At 37.8% G+C, this 19,017-nt stretch overlaps 1 protein-coding gene and 1 long non-coding RNA gene across 5 annotated transcripts in view; both read right to left on the reverse strand.

The window, feature by feature from the left end:
- Window positions 1-19,017, reverse strand: part of GRB14 (growth factor receptor bound protein 14) — a 113,259-nt gene that overhangs the window by 52,841 nt on the left and 41,401 nt on the right. Inside the window, exon 1 of one of the 4 annotated variants that reach the window (XM_036071266.2) lies at window positions 9,228-9,424. The exons of 2 other annotated variants lie outside the window; for them this stretch is intronic. In XM_036071266.2, the coding sequence (XP_035927159.1) occupies window positions 9,228-9,290 (63 nt within the window). In that variant the 5' untranslated portion in view covers window positions 9,291-9,424. Of the gene's footprint in view, window positions 1-1,684; window positions 1,728-9,227; window positions 9,425-19,017 lie in introns of those variants that run through there. One more of the 4 variants, XM_078070916.1, reaches the window with a different exon arrangement.
- LOC118522303 (uncharacterized) lies at window positions 2,874-5,149 on the reverse strand. Its single transcript, XR_004910564.2, has 3 exons — window positions 4,475-5,149; window positions 3,893-3,979; window positions 2,874-3,032 (listed from the first exon to the last, which is right to left on the reverse strand). It is a non-coding gene; the product is annotated as an uncharacterized LOC118522303 (long non-coding RNA).

A 19,017-nucleotide genomic window follows, 5' to 3' on the forward strand; every position in this document is an offset into this window, starting at 1 on the left:
GCTAATTCATCTTTGAAGTAAAAAAAACCTTCACAAGTGCTAATGCTTATTCAGATTTAAAGCAGAAAACCACTGGTCATGCTTATGTTGGACACAATGTTATTCCAGTATCTCATTTCAGGTTTTAAGCAATCGTGTATTCCCAGAATACCCATAAGACACATCTAAGCAAAAAAAGTTAAAAACGGTGTCACACAGTGGGAAGGACGAGTTGGGGAGGGGTGGAGGAAGGGTTAAGAAGAGAGGGGGGCAAACAGGAAGAGAGGAAAGAAAATATGTATTAGTGCCCGGGGCACATCGGACATTTTACTGCAATTCTTGGGCTGCCTGGTGTCAAGTGAAGCACTTTTAGGAACTACCTTATTTTACTAATTTTTAAAAGCACGTTTCCTCACATTTAACTTCTCTGAAACTTGGAAGTAACTTGCCATCAGTGGTATGATCGATATAATTGGAAACATATAAAATAATGACACTTCTTGTAATTTAAGGTACCATAGGATTAATGAAATATGCTGTGTTCAGTGTTTCTGGGACATTTGGGAGATATTATAATAGTGTATATATAGATTTTATATATATATATATATATATATATATATATATATATACATCAGTATAAACTTACAATAGCATACAAAATATCACTTTCTAGGCCTAACATTCCCATGCTGTGACAGAAGTAGAAGCAAGTGATTTATAACCATTTTGGTCGTTTTACCTTTTCTTCGTTTTTCTAAATATTTATTTTATATTGGTGCAAAACACATATAGAACATATTCCTGTAAAAGAAATATAATCAATACTGTTCGAAACACAAAACAGTAAAGGTCAAAAGGACTCTTGGAGAACATCCACTGAAATCCTCTCATTTTACAAACAAAGAAGCCACTTCTGAGGAGGGTCTGACTTGCTTGGGGATGCCCAGCTATCCCCTGGCAGAGCCAGCCAGGGAATCTGTCTCCGGGCCCCTCCCTGACCCTGTTCTTGCCGCTCTGTTCCTCCAACGTTCATGCTGCTGTTAAGCCGCTGCTTCTATATGGCATCCCAGATAAAAGTATTAGATAACTAAAAACCACAGCATAGAAATGCACATATGTCCCCAGGCACCCAGCTTTTTGAATGTCAAGACAGGTTGTTCTTTGGGTTTCACTTTTTGCAGCATTAACTTGCCCGAAAAATTGCATGTTCTGAAACAGCCAGCAGAGGGAGTCTTTACTTCTCAGTGAGCACAAACAGAGAAAACAGGATGTTTTGAAAACTACAATTTTAACATTGTTAACCCTATGGACGTCCTATTATAATTACAAGAGTTTTAAAAAGTTTAAAGCCATTTTAAAATATTCTTAATTTGAATGTTTCAGATAAACCATGTGTACATCTTCAATAAGGATTTTTTTTTTTGGCTATATATATATACATATATATATATGTATATATATATACTATACACATACACTGTATATAAAGTCACCTCGGTAACAACCTTTCCTAGAACTCAAGCTGGAGTTTCTCCCTAGTATTTTAGAAAGATGATGTCAAAATAATTCTTTGAATCTTGATAGAACTACCCAAATGAATTTGACTTCTGAAACTATAAAATAAAATTCCTGATATTTTCACAAACACAATTGAATGTATATGTCCAAACACGCATGCTGATTAGGACGCATTTATACTCACTTTCTGACAATGGCATGTGTGCCAAAAATGATTTTCGAATTCCTCTTTAGGAACTGTCTGAAGAGCAAGTATTATTTATTTCTATCTTCCAGGGGTAGAAAATCTTTACCCTACCCTCTCAGAGGGTTTAATATCTGAAATTACCAAATGTCTTTCTTCTTTCTTCTGCCAAAAAGAGATTGTTATTTTCTAGATTTGACTTGGGGTCCTGGGGCACGGCCAGGAGAGCCAGCCCTGAGACTGCCCCCAAGCAAGAGTGAGACTGTTGATCAGCCCGACGATTTTTAATCTGCTTTCATTGCCAAATGCGGACCAGGCATCGTGGTTTACAAAACAACATGAGTTGGGACCCCTGGGTGGCTCAGTCGGTTAAGCATCTGCCTTTGGCTCAGGTCATGATCCCAGGGTCCTGGGATCGAGTCCCACATCGGGTTCCCTGTTCAGTGGGGAGCCTGCTTCTCCCTCTGCCTGCCTCTCTCTGATAAATAAATAAAAAAATAAATAAATAAATAAATAAATAAAGTCTTTAAAGAAAACAACACAACAACAACAAAAAAACAAGTTATGGCCCCCATTCACATAGAGTTTCAGCCCAGGTGCTCATGGTGGTGGTGGACTTTGGAGTCCGCTCTGTGATCAGATCCTAAGCCACCAGATCACCAGTGATGAGTCCTAGATTCCTCATTCTATAGAACGGGCAAATAGCTGGCAAACTCATAGGACTCAATTAATATATGTGATTTTTACTATAAATTTTTGAAAGCAAATAAGGCATTTAGTCAGTCTCAAGAGACTCCTACAGTCCCGCTGAGCTCTAAGGAACTCCGACATATGGTTTAGTCACTACATCTCTGAGGCAAGATTGAGTGCACAACAAGGAAAAATGACAAGAGGGAAAGAGAGATGCAGGGAGGTGGGACTGGTCCAACGAGAGGACTGAGGAGAGGGCAGAGTGCACCGAGTGGTGAATGCAGACGGCCCTGCAGCAGGCACGCCCATGAGGCTGGGAGAGGCAGCCTCTGGCAGGCACGGTGCTGACCCGGTGCTCAGTCCTGCCTGGACACTGACCAGACATGTGCTTTGGGCAGGACACCTAACCTCTCCCCCGCCACCACCACCCCAAGCTTCACATTCCTCATCCCAAACTGGGTTTGGGTTCTTATGAGGACTAAAGAGAATGTGTCATCAGTGCTGAACACATTAGAGCTGTTTTTATTTTATAGGTGTGTGTCACGGGCAGTGAGTATACCAAGTTGTCCACAGCAGCAAGCTGGAGCTGGATAAAGGTCATGAAGAGGCAGGGTGGACCAGCTGAGGTGGACCCTGAGTGTATGCCTTTTCACCACAGCTGTGAAATGAAGGGAGAATGAAGTGAATGCAACAGGAAGACAAATGTATCAACTAATAGTAATTACATACCAACTTTGTACCTTCCCTATGTTGGGCACTTGAGTCCAGAGACGATCAAGTGACACAGTCCCTGCCATCATACAGTTAACATTCCAGTAATGTCACCTTTGTCTACCGAAACAATGTCTTCATATTAGGCACAACTTTACCTCTTTCAAATACAGAACCCTGCCTGATTCTTCCCAGGACAATGAAAAGACAAATAAGCTAAACTATCTTACTATAATTAAATCTGTTCCCAGATTTTTTTTAAAAATTCACCAGCATTTAATAGTCAAATTAATTTTTTTAAATTCAATTAGAGCCCCCCTAAAGTTACAGAAAAGGAGTTGAGGGAACCAGCACATGAAAGGTACACGGTCTTTCTCTCCCTGGCTGCATTATATCAAGGACAACTACTTTTTGTTTGATTTATTTGTTACAAGGGAATTTTTAGGTAACTACCTCAATAGGACAGGGCACACAAAAAAATTTAAATTCATAGTAATAGGGAGATTTTAAACTGTTTATGAAACCAGTAAAACATGCCATTTCATAGATGGGGGAGAGAAGGAACTCACATTTATTGATCTTCTACTATGTGTCAAGTACTTCTAAATACTCATCCTATTTAATCCTCACAACTGTTCTGTGAGGAAGCATCATTATCCCCAGAACAGAGAAACTGATTTTCAGAAATGTTTAAAAGAAGGCACCCAAAGTCACACCCCTGGTCAGTGACAGAGCTGAGCTCAAACTCAGAGCTTTCTGGCTCTAAAACACACAATCTTTACCGTATCACACTTCCTAAAAACTCACTTCTCAGGAAAAGAAACTTTTTGTGAAAACACAAAATCCATTTGTCCGTGTGGTACCCTTCCTAGATGGATATGCAGCAAAGTTACCCTGTAAACAATTAAAAGGACAGAAGAAAGATCAAGGTTTAGCAAGAATGAGAACTCCAGGTAAACAGCAATAATCATACTCATTACCACATCACAACCCCCTCCCAAGCCAGCCAGCCATCTGTGGGTCTCCATTACCCTCCCCTCCTCAGGAAATCTACTCTCTCCCCACTTGCTATACCTTCTACTATCCCCATACAAGTATCAGAATACATTTGTCCAAAAAGCACAAACATATTGTATATCTGGAAACACAATAATAAAAATCCAAGGGACAAATATTTACTGAACGCCTAATATGTTGGAGGCACTTGGGGGATAGTGAGCTGCCCAACAGGAACCCTTGTTCCCCTCTCCCTTCCTGATGAGTCCTGACTCTGATGAGAAGGGCAGAATGTGGAGCTCAAGGCCTACATTTCCTGGCTTCCCCTGTCACCAGGTTTGGCCACGTGACAGAATCCCAGCCAGTAAAATGTAAGCAAAAGCTCCTAGTTACCTCAGGGTGCCATGTTAACATCTGATAGAGCGAGCCGGCATGCCCTTGGTGCTTCCCATTTTGTATGCCAGGAATGTGAACAGGATGACTGGAGATTTGCATTTATCTTTCCATAAAAGGAAAAGAGACTCACACTAAGGAAGATACAACAGAAAGCAAGAAGGAGCTTGGTTGCCTCAGGACATTGTCGGGCTGCTACATTAGCTTTGGACGGAGTCTTCTTGTAAAGTGAAAGAAAAATAAATCTCCCTGTTTAATGTGCTGTCATTTCAGTTTTCTGGGTACATGAAATAAAAATTCAGCTCGTAACTGACAAAGCACTTTATTTAAACAATATCTTAAATTTTTAAAATCTGGATGTAAGACAAAAAAAGACACATTTTGAAAACCAAATAGTACAGGATTTATAAAAAACAAAAACAAAAACAAAACAAAACCAGACACACAGAAAAGCCAGAAGTCAAATCTGAGTCACCAGAAAGCATATTTATTATCCACAACTATGAAGGCTAGTAAGACTTCAGTTATCAGAAAAGGTAATCATAAAACTGCTGTGAGGGGCGCCTGGGTGGCTCAGTCATTAAGCGTCTGCCTTGGGCTCTGATCAGGATCCCGGGGTCCTGGGATCGAGCCCCCGCATCAGGCTCACTGCTCGGCCGGAGGCCTGCTTCTCCCTCTCCCACTCCCCCTGCTTATGTTCCCTCTCTCGCTGTCTCCCTCTCTGTCAAATAAATAAATAATAAAACTGCTGTCACATGGCAGTACCTACTGAATTAGGAAATTGGGAATTAAGGCATGTCCACGGGTACTGAATCAAGACACCACTAAGAAAGACGTGCTGAGAAAGTCTTGAAAAGCAGACTGAATCCTGGAGTTGTCTACAGGCCATGGAGCATAAAACTGGGGGCAGAAGTACAGAGGGACAAATATCAAACAGTGTTTCGAGCACAAGGAAGAAAGCCACGTACTCAGCGGAGGCTTCACACGAGGCTGGGGAAGCCACTGGGCACACAGGCCCTAAAGCACAGGCAATACAACCATTTGGACTGATTTTATATAAATTTAAAAGTTTCTGGGCAAAATAGTGATATGATAATCTGTATTCTTTCATTCTTTACAAAATTATTTTTAGAAAGTCATAGCAATGATTCTAACTGTATGAGGAAGGAAATGAATATAACATAAACTATTCTCTCATATAGACAGAGAATTGAATCTTCTGATAAATGGCATTGCTCCATATACAACTCATGAATTTCAGATTTTCAAAAGGATTCGAATCTTAAGGAAAATGTATTCAAGAAGTTATCCCTTTTTCTCCCTGAGATTTCAGAAGATGCTTCAGGATCATGTGTGCTTATGAATATCTCTCTTAATTGTAGTATGGATAAAAAATGCAGAAATGCTTGTAAACATAATTTGCAAAACAATGTAAATCTGATAGAGGCATGAAACATGCCTACTCACAGAATCAGAATATGGACATCTGGCCTTCTGATCTTGAAGGCTTTCTATAAAAAGAATATGAATTTTATATTACACTTAATGTATACTTTACAATCCTTGAATCTTTTGTTAATTCTCTGGGACCTTAAAATAGTTTCTTGATATAATGTACCAATCTAGACTGCTGGGTATAAATTCTCTTTCTCTCTCTCTTTCTCTCTCTCTCTCCACACACACACATACACACACACACTTTGCCGCTTACAATTGCTTTCTGAATAAAATGTTTTCTACACTAGAACATATGGGAGTTGGTGGAGGTGCAGAGGGAGATGAAAGGATTTGCCTAAGCTAATTCCAGACTAGAAGTTGAATGGCAATTAAACATCCCATAAGGCAATGTCATTAACATATTAATTTCAGGAGGTAACACATATCTAGGAGAAACACACTTGAAGTCACAAGACCTAGATTCTATTTCTAGCTTTCCAGTGACCTTCTGGGTGACCTTGCATAAGTCACTCAACACCCAAGAGACTCAGACTTCTCTCATTAAAAAAAAAAAAAAAGATATAAGCGAGTAGTTATCTGAGAAAAATGCTATGAGGTAAAAGATTCATTCAGGGCATTTGGTGAGGATGTAACCATGTCGGATATGATGAAATCTTTGCTAGAACCATGATTAACCAGAATCAAGGAAATCAAACTCTAACAGAATTGGAGGAGACCAAAAATTTTTTTCTAAAACTTTGATAGAGAATCTACCAAAAGTCTCTGTTCCTCGAAGATCAAAGTGTATTTGATCTTCTACAAAAAAGACCCATACTGTGTTAAGGAGCCATGTTTAAAGTTCAAGTTCCTAGCCACTCTCAGGAGAATCTCATGGCCATTCAGATCAGATACATAGGGTGATAAGAAAATTACTCCCTAGTGCTATTAAGCATTTTCAGAAATGCCCTCAGCCTTTCAAATGATTAGGATTCCAGCTGGCAAATTATTTTTCAAGAGCCACTCATTCAGGATGAGCAAAGTTTATGCCAAACTTACAGAAAAAGCACCTGCTGCCTTCTTGGGAAAATGAGAAGCTGCCCCCGAAATACTCCAAGAGATGCTTGTACTAATTTGTCAGATCATCTTAAATTACGGTGCATATAGAAAATGACAAGATAATTACAAGTATGGAATAATTTTCTATCTTAGAAAAAAAAAAAGTCATGGTGTGACCAGAGCAGATGGATGTTTTTTAGTCAGAAACATGCCCAATTCCTAAAATAAGAGATATTAAGATTTTCAGAATAGTCTTCTAGATAAGGGGTCCTTTGGGGGTTAAAATGCCAGGAGAAAGAAACAGTGTAAGTACTTTCACTAAATGGTGATGTCCTAAATTATATGGAAATTTAATATGTGTACTCACTGGAAAGCAATAGCATGGACCCGGGCACAGGGAATTTTGACTTACGTAATTATTACAGTAAAAACCTGACAAGCAGCTTATTATAAAAGACCAAGAGAAATCACAATGACGTGACCATCAGCAGCTCAGATTTAACATCAATTATAATCACAGCTTTCCAGAGTATTCTTATTCTGCTACTTACCAGTCAGTGCTGGATTTTCTAGCTGAGTTTCACTCACACCAACTGCCCCTGGACTAAGTGCTCAAAGTCCTTGAAAACGACAGCATCTCTTCCTAATGTTTTACACTCTAATAAAAAGTGGTCTAAATATTTTAACTATGAAAATACAAAATATATTATTTGAGTCACAGAATTATAGACACCAATAAGACTGCAGAAAGCATTTAATGAAAATCTCTCAGCTCTCATGTTACAGGTGAGGAAGTAATGACTGCAAGTTTAAGTGACTTGTCCAAGGTCATACAGCTAGTAAACAGAGAGTCCAGATGCTATGCTTCCTACCACACCGACATGTCATCTGAAAGGACATGATGAAAGCTTCTTGGTTATTCTAAAGTGCAGTATTAATTGCATAAAGAAGAACTCAGACCTAAGAACACACATTTGATATATATTAGTATACCTTTTCACATTCCAGTGAGTCAGGGAATCTCTACGGTCATTATTAATGCTTAGTCTAAATCAAAATAAAGATTCAAGTTCAAAGCAAAATATTTTTAATTAAATTTGCTTAAGATGAGAGAAAGGCATCAAGAAAGATAAAAAACAAATGTTGGCAAAATTACCATATACAATTCCAATGCCAAGTAAAAATGTCCCTAGTGAATAAATGGTCGACTGGATAAGAAAATAAACTGTAAACCTAAAAATTAAAGACAATAAAAAAGAGATACTTCTTTTTTTAAAAAACACCCTAATTGTTACATTTGTCATTTTCAAACAAATTAAACCATGACCTTTGACTTAGGGAATACACTAATAGTTAACTAACAGTTAACTATTAAAAGTCAGGTACGGAATAAACACTCCAATTTCTAGTGTCACCAAAACCATTCAGAAAGCATATTGCCAAAGATGTGTTTTGGTGCGTTCTTTTTCTATATTAGAGATTTGATTCTATAAGGATTTCAAGACATTGTTCTTATTTGGTGTATTTACAAGAAAAGTTTAGTTTATTCAGTTTTACTTAAATGCTACACTGCATGGTGTATTTATTATTACCTTATAAAAAATATGATGCTGCAAGTAAGACATGGAAATAAGCTTTACAAAAAAACTAATAGATACAATATTTTCATACACAGGATTGATTGCATTAATAATTAACAGAAAGCTCTTTCACAAGGGAATATAATGGAAAGTTTTTCTTAAGCAAATAGGCAGCAATTCAATAGAAATTGGTAGAAACCAGAGAATAATAAACTGGTGCCATATGTTTAAACAGAAAAACAATTATATAGTCCATTCAACAATGAAGATGGATGTATTATGAATTATAGTGAAACAAAGAAACTTCTTCTCAGTAAACAAATATAAAACATAATAGCTAGCAGATTTCGTATTGAACTAAAGGCAAAGAGGCCTGAAGTTACAGAAGGAAAAAAAAAAAAAAGCAAAAGCTTCAATATACTCTCTAAATCACAATGCCCTGAAATCGAGACCAAACTGCTTTTACGTGGAGCTTTTTTACGACAGAGTTATTCTAGCACGGCATTTTCCCCCTTTGTCTAATTTCACTAATATGCCCTTTAATTACCTCTAGCCTCAATGAATGACAGTCTCTCTCAGGATATGTAACTAAAGTTTCCACATATTAATAAACACACAGTAACAGGAAGAAAGAAAAACAGCAAGAAAAAGGAAAGAAAAAGGCAAAAGAAGTCACATACCCTTTTCTGTAGGACTATTGGCGTTATTGTCGGCAGAGTGACTCTTCTCGCACTCAGACTCATGCCTGCTCTTCGTAGAAGGATCCCCTCTCATAGATCATGGACGAAATGAAAGAAATCTTTTACAGTTACTCCTTGGGAATCTCAGGGCTCAGTGCAAAGAAACTAGGAAAGTAATAAATGTCACTCTGCTTATGTGATTCCAATCTACCCAAAGCCAATTAAGGATGGCTGTGGGACAGGACAAGGCAGCGACCAATCAAAGCCGGGAAAACTCTGCCTTTGTCCTTGGAAACACATTCTGATACTTTTGTTTATGATATTTAAAGAACCAGATTAACAGGCATCTAGTTCACTTAACTTTTTTTTCCAAAACAGTGCAATTTAATGCCATCTTTGTTGACTAAGCAGCTATGTCTTCAGTTTACTAAAACATTTCAACATATGGCAGATAAGAAACTGTTTACACGGATCTATTTAAAGTACATAAATATGCAGATGAGCTAAATTTACTTATGCAACTCATAAATTTGATAAATGGGTTGATTAGAACATATTATATAAGGTGCAAAAAATAATCCTGAGGTTAGAACTGGTCTCAAAGTATTAATTTACGCATTATAATAAAAAATTTTTAATATTCATTGATACATTTCATTTCTTAAACAGCTAAAATTTTTGTATTATGGACCTTTAAGCTATCCTTAAGGTTACACACGTAAGTATTTCTGTTAAATATTACCTTAACAATCAACCTCAAAATAATAATGTTAAATATAAAGGGGGCATTAAACCACAATATATGAATTTCAAATGCTTATCAGTTTTTAAAAAGTACAGATCTCTGTAACTCAGCATCTTTCACTCAATTAAAAGCATTTAGACAATAATCATTGCTCAATGCAAACACAAAATTTTAACAACCATTTTGTCTTTATTCTTCTAATAACTGAAAACTGTATTCTAATATTTTGGGGGGATTGGAGGAGGGTCACAACTAAAACCATTGGTGGCTAACAAAGTTTTCAAAATTTCAATGTGTCTAAATAAAGAGCAAAAGAAACACTCAACATGACAAAAATGTATTGTAGTATTAAAACTAATCTGAGTTATTATGATGGTAAGATCCCTGCTAAACTGATGACATCACAAGAATCTACTCTGTGCTCTTCAACGGCGGCACATGGAATGACCCACTGCAATCAGTACGAGGGAAACTCCTTGTAATTTCTAGCTTACAAGGTAGTTGTAGTAACAGGGCAAAATGGAAGATTCTAGGCAACTCAGACACAAACTTTCCATTGCATTATCTAGACTGCTACTAAGCAGGGTTTGCTTAACCGCTGTACACTTGATGCTTTTGGGAGTGTTTTCTATGCATGATGATCTCATATTCTTCAAAAGGAAAAGAGACACTACAAACTCTATAGAGTTCCCTACTTCGAATTTCAAAACCTGCATAGATCCCTCACAGTGGTACCTAGGGGGGGAAATTCACTTAATATAAAAAGTCACAGATGGATCTGGTTTGGGGGTATTCATTTGATCCTTATCCAATTAGGTTTATCGTGGCCTTCTTTTTTTTCTTAATATTTTTTTTTTAAAGATTTTATTTATTTATTTGAGACAGAATGAGAGAGAGAGAGAGAGAGCACATGAGAGGGGGGAGGGTCAGAGGGAGAAGCAGGCTCCCCGCCGAGCAGGGAGCCCGATGCAGGACTCGATCCAGGGACTCCAGGATCATGACCTGAGCCGAAGGCAGTCGCTTAACCAACTGAGCCACCCAGGCGCCCCTATCGTGGCCTTCTAAAATAAAATTATCAGTAAAAACCTACTAGTACTGGGAAGGGAGTTACCATTTGTAAAGTGGAAGATTCTGGTTAACCTTAAGTCACTCTTTTGGCAGACCAACAATAACAAAGCCCACAGTAACTACATCATTTCGAGATTATTACCTGCAATATTTGGCTTTTTCTTCCTTCTTTTCTCAATTTAGTCTTGGACATTACAAATAAGTGTTATCTCTGGTCTCAAGAAAGGGGTTCCACCATAATCAAAGCAATTTATTTCACTAAATAATGAGGCAAAGTCCCTACTATGTGTGAGGCGGTGTGTTCGGTGGTAGGAACATACTGTTGAATAAGATATGGTCACTGTCTCAAAGTGGAATAGAGAGAATTCATTTTTAATTTTAAAAAATCACACTCAACAGTGGGCTAGGTGAGTCTAATAGTGATTAAACTTCAAGTACCAGGGATGCACAAAAGTAGAAGAAATTACACATCATAGGTGAGATCACCACTTCAAGGAGGAAATGAGATTTTCTTTGACAAGTGATTAGGAGAAAAGACTATGCAAACTTGATGCCTGATGCGGAGATAAGTGAGGTTCCCAAAGCTGATTCCACATTTGGAGGTCTAGGCAAGTGGGAAGTCAAAGACTCTGTTTTACTTCACACTATAGAGTTTTTTACACACTAAAATGAATCCTTCAAGTCAAAATGATGTCCAGGGTCTATATCTATTACAGTGCAATATACCTACCCCATAAGGGCTTTAAAAAACACTTGACAGACAACTAGTGTGATAGGTCATCTCTTTGGAACACTTGAAAATTGAAGTTTATAAATTTTCAGTGAAAACCATGAAGAGCAAAATGTGGCATTTTGTGACTCTATGTTGCCAAAAAGGTCATCGTCTTTGAAAAATGAGACTTGCATACACTTTTCCTAGTCAATAGGCTGAAAGACTAATGAGATGACATTCACGCTTATGACAGGCAGAGTCTCATTTTTCAGTGATCTTTCCAAGTGTTCATATTGACTGCTTTATCTTACCTCCCACTTATTGTAGACACTGATTCAAAATTTAACTTTAGCCTATGCTTTTTTTTTACCATTATTATAAATGACTTTCACACTCACTAACCTTGTCACCTGATCCTTAATTTCTTCAGCTTCTGCAAAATGAGGATAAAGAGCCACAGCCAACAATTTTTGAACTGCTATGAGGGTCAAGGAAATCAAGTTTTATAGGGCTTGGAAGGGACCAAAGCAGGGGCTGAAAAACCCTGCTGCTGCAAAGGATGGGGCCTACGATGCGTTCTCCTTAGACGGTGTCACAGGTCGTTATTTCCAAAACTGAAATTTGATAAAACAAGGCTTTGAGCTTAATTCAGCAGGTTCAACAATGAAATATGTAGGATAGCATTGTACAATATTTTGGTTCTTGCTCAATACTTTGATCTAAAGGGTGCATTTGCCACTCAAAACACGCATATCAAGGTTTCAATGTGAATTAAGAATAACAAAAAATAAACCATTACTATGATTATTAATAATAGTTATATGAGCACCCACTATGAGCCAGGCACTGAGCTAGTTTTCATTGAATCCTTATAACACTATGAGGGAGGCACTAGCTCTTCAGTAGATGAGGGAACAAAGGCCAGAAGAACAGGCAGCTGAGAAATGGTCTCAGATATAAGTACATATTGCAAAAGAACCTGCCCGGGTTCACAAAGTACATAAGTCAATGAGCCATGGTGAAAACCAGATTCGGCCCCCTCCACAACACCCCACTATTCTACTCTACAATATTGTCTCCCACATTGTACTATATAATTTGATATAATATTAGCATAAAATGTCATCATACAGTGCTGTTTCTGATGTAACTAAGCATTTGTTAGTTCTCCTAATTTAATAAATATGTACTGAGGGCCCTACTATGTATAAAGTCCTATGCTATTTGCTGAAAGGAATTCAAAGTTGATAGCTCCTGATTCCTATTTGCCAAAGGAGCTGACCCATGAAGACATGTAAACAATTAGTCAAAGTAGTGTACAAGGTAGGATCCAAGCAGAAGACAATGTTACATAGGCACCCACCAGCCTCTGGGTTCCAAGCCTGCCTTTCAAACCTCTTCCCCCACTCAACATCAACAAAAGCTTCTCATAGTTCTCAAAGGCACATTCCATATGTCCACCTCTTTGTTTCTAATGTTCACTCACTAAACCCCACCAATCTTTCAAGGCCCAAAACAAGGCACACCTCTTCTGAAAGTGTCATTGATCATGCTTCCTTCAAACATCTCTCTTTTTTGGTGGGGGGGTGGGGGGTGGGCACAAGTCTACCTTCGAATTGACAGGTGGAGAAGGAAGTCATTCCTCCATCTAGATTATACCATTCTTTATTTTGCACATTTTTCAAATCTAAATTTTTCCCTTGCTCATGTCTTGCTCTGTACATATTAATACATTGTTTTGATAACTAATAAATCCTTCCATAGGCCCTAGTTTTCTGCCTAATGAAAATACAGTCCTTAAGGGTGGGACCAGGTCTCTTATTTCCTCTCGTGCTCCCAGAATACCTAGCAGAGTGCTTTCTGTACACAGTAGGCATTATGTTCACTCACAGTCATTGTGGAAAGACGAGTCGCTCCGGTTACATAGCGGACAAGCCTCCTTTCTCATCTTAACAATTGCTTGCCTTATGATTTATCCTGTACAAAAGCACAAGTCTTCTTCACAAGAGCATTTGGATATTCTTTTGCCATCTGGCATAGTTCTACTAGTGGTCAATAATGTAAACACAAATTTAACTGTTGTCCTAAGAACACTGATTTCAGAAAAATCTTAAAATATTTTATTATAGCAATTAAATGTCTAGATCTTTAGACATAAACTCAGTACATCTAGTTCTACCAGCTCACACTAAGGTGCTTTGCTTCCCTATGTATGTGACATGGCATCAGGCATCTCACTTGATGAGCCTGAACTGATCTACCTCTATTCTATTTCCCCCCTCCACTCTGACAGCTATTTCCTTCTGTCAGGAATGGCTATATTGTTGTTTTTTTTTTATAGCGATTCAAAGTCTAATAGAAAATTTCTTCTTTCAAAGAAATTACTGAATGACTTATAAGCCCTACTGATGATAAATATTACCAATCCACAGTTCATTCAAGTATTTGAAAGTGTTTATGTATTCTACACCTGACATAGTTTTCGAGGCACATTATGCCTGCCTACCAAGGAACTACTATCTACAGGAGGGCACATGGACCCTTAAAACTAATTATGACAAAGTGTTAAGTTCTGTAAATCAGCATAAATAAAGTGCTGGAAGGATAAAAGTAAAAGAGCTAACTTCACCATGAGAGAGCATACAAGTTCCCTAAGTGAAAAAAAGATTCAAGAATGAAGATAATTCCAGGCGCCCGGCGTGGCTCAGTTGGTTATGTGTCCGACTCTTGATTTCAGCTTAGAGGGTCATGAGATCGAGCCCCACATCGGGCTCAGCACTCAGCAGGGAGCCTGCTTGAGATTCTCTCCCCCTGCCCCTGCCTCCCCTGCTGTGCACATGCTCTCGCTCTCTCTTGCTCTCTCTAAAATAAATAAATGAATCTTAAAAAAAAAAAAAAAAGAATGAAGGCATTTCCAGGTAAAGAAAACATATACAAAGATGAATCTGGGAAAACATGGAGGGAAGAGTTAGGCAAGAATGGTCATTCTGTCACACTGAGCAGTATGACTCTCATCCTTGAAAGGAGCAATATTTGATAAGATGTGAATTTTATCTCAGTGTGGAAGATGAAGTGTGTTGTTTCTGAGAGTGGTAACTAGAAGAAAGGAAAACAGAAAGACCTAAATGAGTCCAAGAGAGAAATGGAAATTACCAGATTAGAAAGAAGTCAAGATTTCAAAGATAACCAGGAGACAGAAACAGCAGGATCAAGTGGCCAAATACATACAAAAGTCATTGTTTCCTATATATGAGCTTACAACATAAGTTATATAAGTATAGGCTATAAAAAGATAAACACCTTGCTTACACTCTTCATATTTCATATACTTTAAGGTTTTCTTAAGAAAAATAGTCTCTGAAATTTTGGGGAGATAAGATCAACAGAACAGACAGAAAACAAGCACCCACCTTTCTTCATGCTCCCAAAACCTTAAATTGACAACAACAAGGAGAAAGAGGAGCCGGAAAAAAAGAAGTAATTTCCTTGGTAAGAAAGAAGAAATCCTTTCTCTTTTTTTAACTGTGCTGGGATATAAGAAAGGTACTTCAGTTGACCATGCACTAAAATAATTTCTAGAAGCTAGAAAGTCATTGGGATTAGACTGATAAGAGTACATGCGATTATAGCAGGAATTTATGTATAAGAGGAATGATGGTATCAGTAGATTAAAAGAAAGTAAGTTTAGAGTATGTTTAAAAAAAATAGAAGCTCATTATAAATACCATTCCTTAAGAGTAAAGGAATGCAGAAGCTGAGGCAACCCAAAATTTCCCCAAAAAGACCAAAAACGGGGGAAACAAATCTAAATAACTACTTCCACATAAATAGACAGCCAAGGATTATTAAACATTTGAAGAAAACAAACAACAGGGAAAAGGATATAAATATGAAAAAAAATAAGCCCTCTCCCAAAATATCGGAGATAATTCAGAAGAAAATTAGAATATTAAAATGTCTAATTGCGGGCGCCTGGGTGGCTCAGTCGTTAAGCGTCTGCCTTCGACTCGGGTCATGATCCCAGAGTCCTGGGATCGAGCCCCGCATCCAGCTCCCTGCTCCATGGGGAGCCTGCTTCTCCCTCTGCCTCTCCCCCCGCTTGTGTTCCCTCTCTCGCTGTGTCTCTCTCTGTCAAATAAATAAAATATTAAAAAAAAAAAATGTCTAATTGGACCCCTCGGATCAGGTGAAGATTCAAGGTGCTACAGCACTGCTAAAATAGCACGCCGTGTAACAGGAGCAATCAAAGAACCACAAACCATTCTTGGATATTATAAATGTATGGAAATATAATAATATATTATTATAATAAAACTAAAAGCTAATAAGTGGTATGGAAGATAAAAATGAAAGAAAGTCTCCCATAATGTAAAGGTCAAAGAAATGAAAAAAAAAAGGAAGAAAAAAAAAAACATGGAGGAACAATCCAGAAAGATCAACACATAAAATATGAGTCACAGAAAGAGTGAAAAAATAAAGTAAAAGAAATAAGAAAGAAAAGGCAGAAGAGAAGACCCATGAGCTAATGAAAGTTATAAACCATAGACTAAAAAGGCCCACAGATGGCTAAGTAATTTGAATGAAAAAGGAATCATGCTAGACAAATAAATAGTGGCAAATGGGACAACTTCAAAGAGAAAAGATAAAATTCCTAAAACTTCAGAACCAGACTGGTATCAAAATATAATCCTATTTCTCATTAATATCCTCCAAGAACGTAAGCACAAAAATCCTCAAAAAAATAATAAAAACCAGGGGCACTTGGCAGGCTCAGTCAGTAGAGTGTGCAACTCTTGATCTTGGGGTCATGAGTTTGAGCCCCACGTTGGGCATAGAAATCACTTAAAAAACAAATAAATAAAGATTTTTTTAAAAAAGGCAGAGAAGGGGCACCTGGGTGGCTCATCAGTTAAGTGTCTGTCTTCAGCTCAGGTCAAGATCACAGGGTCCTGGGATGGAGCCCCACATCAGGGAGTCTGCTTCTCCCTCGGACCCTTCCCCCTCTCGTGCTCTCTCTCACTCTCTCTCACATAAATAAAATATTTAAAAAATAAAATAAAATAAAAAGGCAGAGAAAAAAATAATAAAAACCCAAGGAAGTCAGAAATCCATCTTTGCAGGGACATCATACCCCTGTAGCAGTAGGAAGTCATTATATTAAGAAAACTTCACAATTTCCCATTTCCATTAACACAGAATAAAGAGAGACTGAAAAACCAAATTCAAACACAAAAATGAAAAGGCTTCTTAATTTAGTACTTGTACCTTGACTCTCTTGCTCGTGAAACTCTCATAAATACATTCCAAGAACCTTCCCCGCCCCTTGAAGATGAATAATAAAATGGAACCATCACTGAATCCATACAAACATACTAACAATGGCGAGAAAGGAGTAAAGGTACAGGAGAAACAAATGGTGGGAGGACTACTTGGAAGAAAAGTTCTGCTAAGACTAGATGTAAGACCAGACATTAAACCAAGAATAAAAAAGAATTAATGAAGCGAAATCATGTATGTTTACCCAGAAAATGAAAAGCAATATGGAAGAAACAATAAGACAGCAAGAGATGAAACATCAGCTGGCAGAGGTCAAGAGATTTAATTGCTGTATCGGAATCACTTGAAATCAGAGTTAAGGTAAACAAATGACAGCCACAAGAAAAGCAGCCAAAGAGAGAAGAAAAACTATTTTAAATTTAAGAAGCATTAGAAACAGAGACAAAGTTAAGGAGATCTCTACACCTGTAACTGGAATCTCCACAGAAGAAAATCAAAATAATGGAAAAGAATACATGTATTAAGATAAAATATAAGAAAAATTTTGGGGGGTGCCTGTGTAGCTCAGCCGGTTAAGCGTCTGCCTTTGGCTCGGCGGGGAGTCTTCTTCTTCCTCTGCTTCTCCCCTCACCCCAGCTTGTGTGCATTCTCTCTCTCTCTCCCTCTCTCTTGCAAAAATAAATAAAATCTTTTTTTTTTTAAGATTTTATTTATTTGAGAGAGAGAATGAGAGAGAGAGAGCACATGAGAGGGGGGAGGGTCAGAGGGAGAAGCAGACTCCCTGCCGAGCAGGGAGCCCAATGCGGGACTCGATCCAGGGACTCCAGGATCATGACCTGAGCCGAAGGCAGTCGCTTAACCAACTGAGCCACCCAGGCGCCCGCAAAAATAAATAAAATCTTAAAAAAAAAAAAAAAAAATTTGCAATAAAATACCTATTGAAAGGGTACACTTCCCCAGAGAAATTCATTTTAAGAGTCAACAGTAAGTTACCTCAGTAAAGTTACTAGACTTCAAATTTAAAGAATTCTTGGGCATCATGACAAAAAAGCTCTAGTAGCTTTAAGGGGTAAATCCATCAGTTGCAGTACTTCTCCACAACACCACCCAACCACAGGCTTAGGTGCACCTCACTGCCTCTGGTTACACCACTGGATGGAGTAATGCCCGCGAAATTCTTTTTTTTTTTTTTTTTAAGATTTTATTTATTTATTTGACAGATAGAGACACAGCGAGAGAGGGAACACGAGCAGGGGGAGTGGGAGAGGGAGAAGCAGGCTTCCCGCTGAGCAGGGAGCCCGATGTGGGGCTCGATCCCAGGACCCTGGGATCATGACCTGAGCCGAAGGCAGACGTTTAACGACTGAGCCACCCAGGCGCCCCAATGCCCGCGAAATTCTTGAGGAAAGAAATGTAAATGAGATTTTAAAATCTAGCCAAACTCATTAATTATAAAAGCAACAGCCGAAGTTCAAAAGTTTTGAACATATGCAAACACATAAAATCTTGTTCCCATGGGATCTTCTTGAGGAATTTACTAGAAGATAAACTGTAGTCATCCAATAGATGGCTGAAAAAATCAGAGTAAAAGGACTATAATAAATACCAACACTACTTATGGTCCTAACTCCCTATGTCATTATGTTGCTATAATAAAATATAAGTAGTATAAGCCTTAACAGTGCAGAAATGATAAAACAAACAAAAAGAGATGAAAGATGAAGGAGGAAAAACATGGAACGTTACTCAGATCAAAAGATATTATTTAAAATTGATAAATTACAAAAGAATTTAAGTAAATTATTTTATAATGTTAAAATCAGCTAGTAGAAAAGGGAGAATCAAGAGGAAAAATATTAATTTTATTATTGCTCCTTAGAGGAGATTAATAAATAATCTTTAAATAAATAAGAGGATTAAGGTTTTTTTGTATTGTTGCAGTCATGACTGCAATATAATATAAACCTTTCTAATTAAAAGAACACAAT

Source organism: Halichoerus grypus, chromosome 4 (genome assembly GCF_964656455.1).
Source record: "Halichoerus grypus chromosome 4, mHalGry1.hap1.1, whole genome shotgun sequence".
In the NCBI taxonomy this organism is placed as follows: domain Eukaryota; kingdom Metazoa; phylum Chordata; class Mammalia; order Carnivora; family Phocidae; genus Halichoerus; species Halichoerus grypus.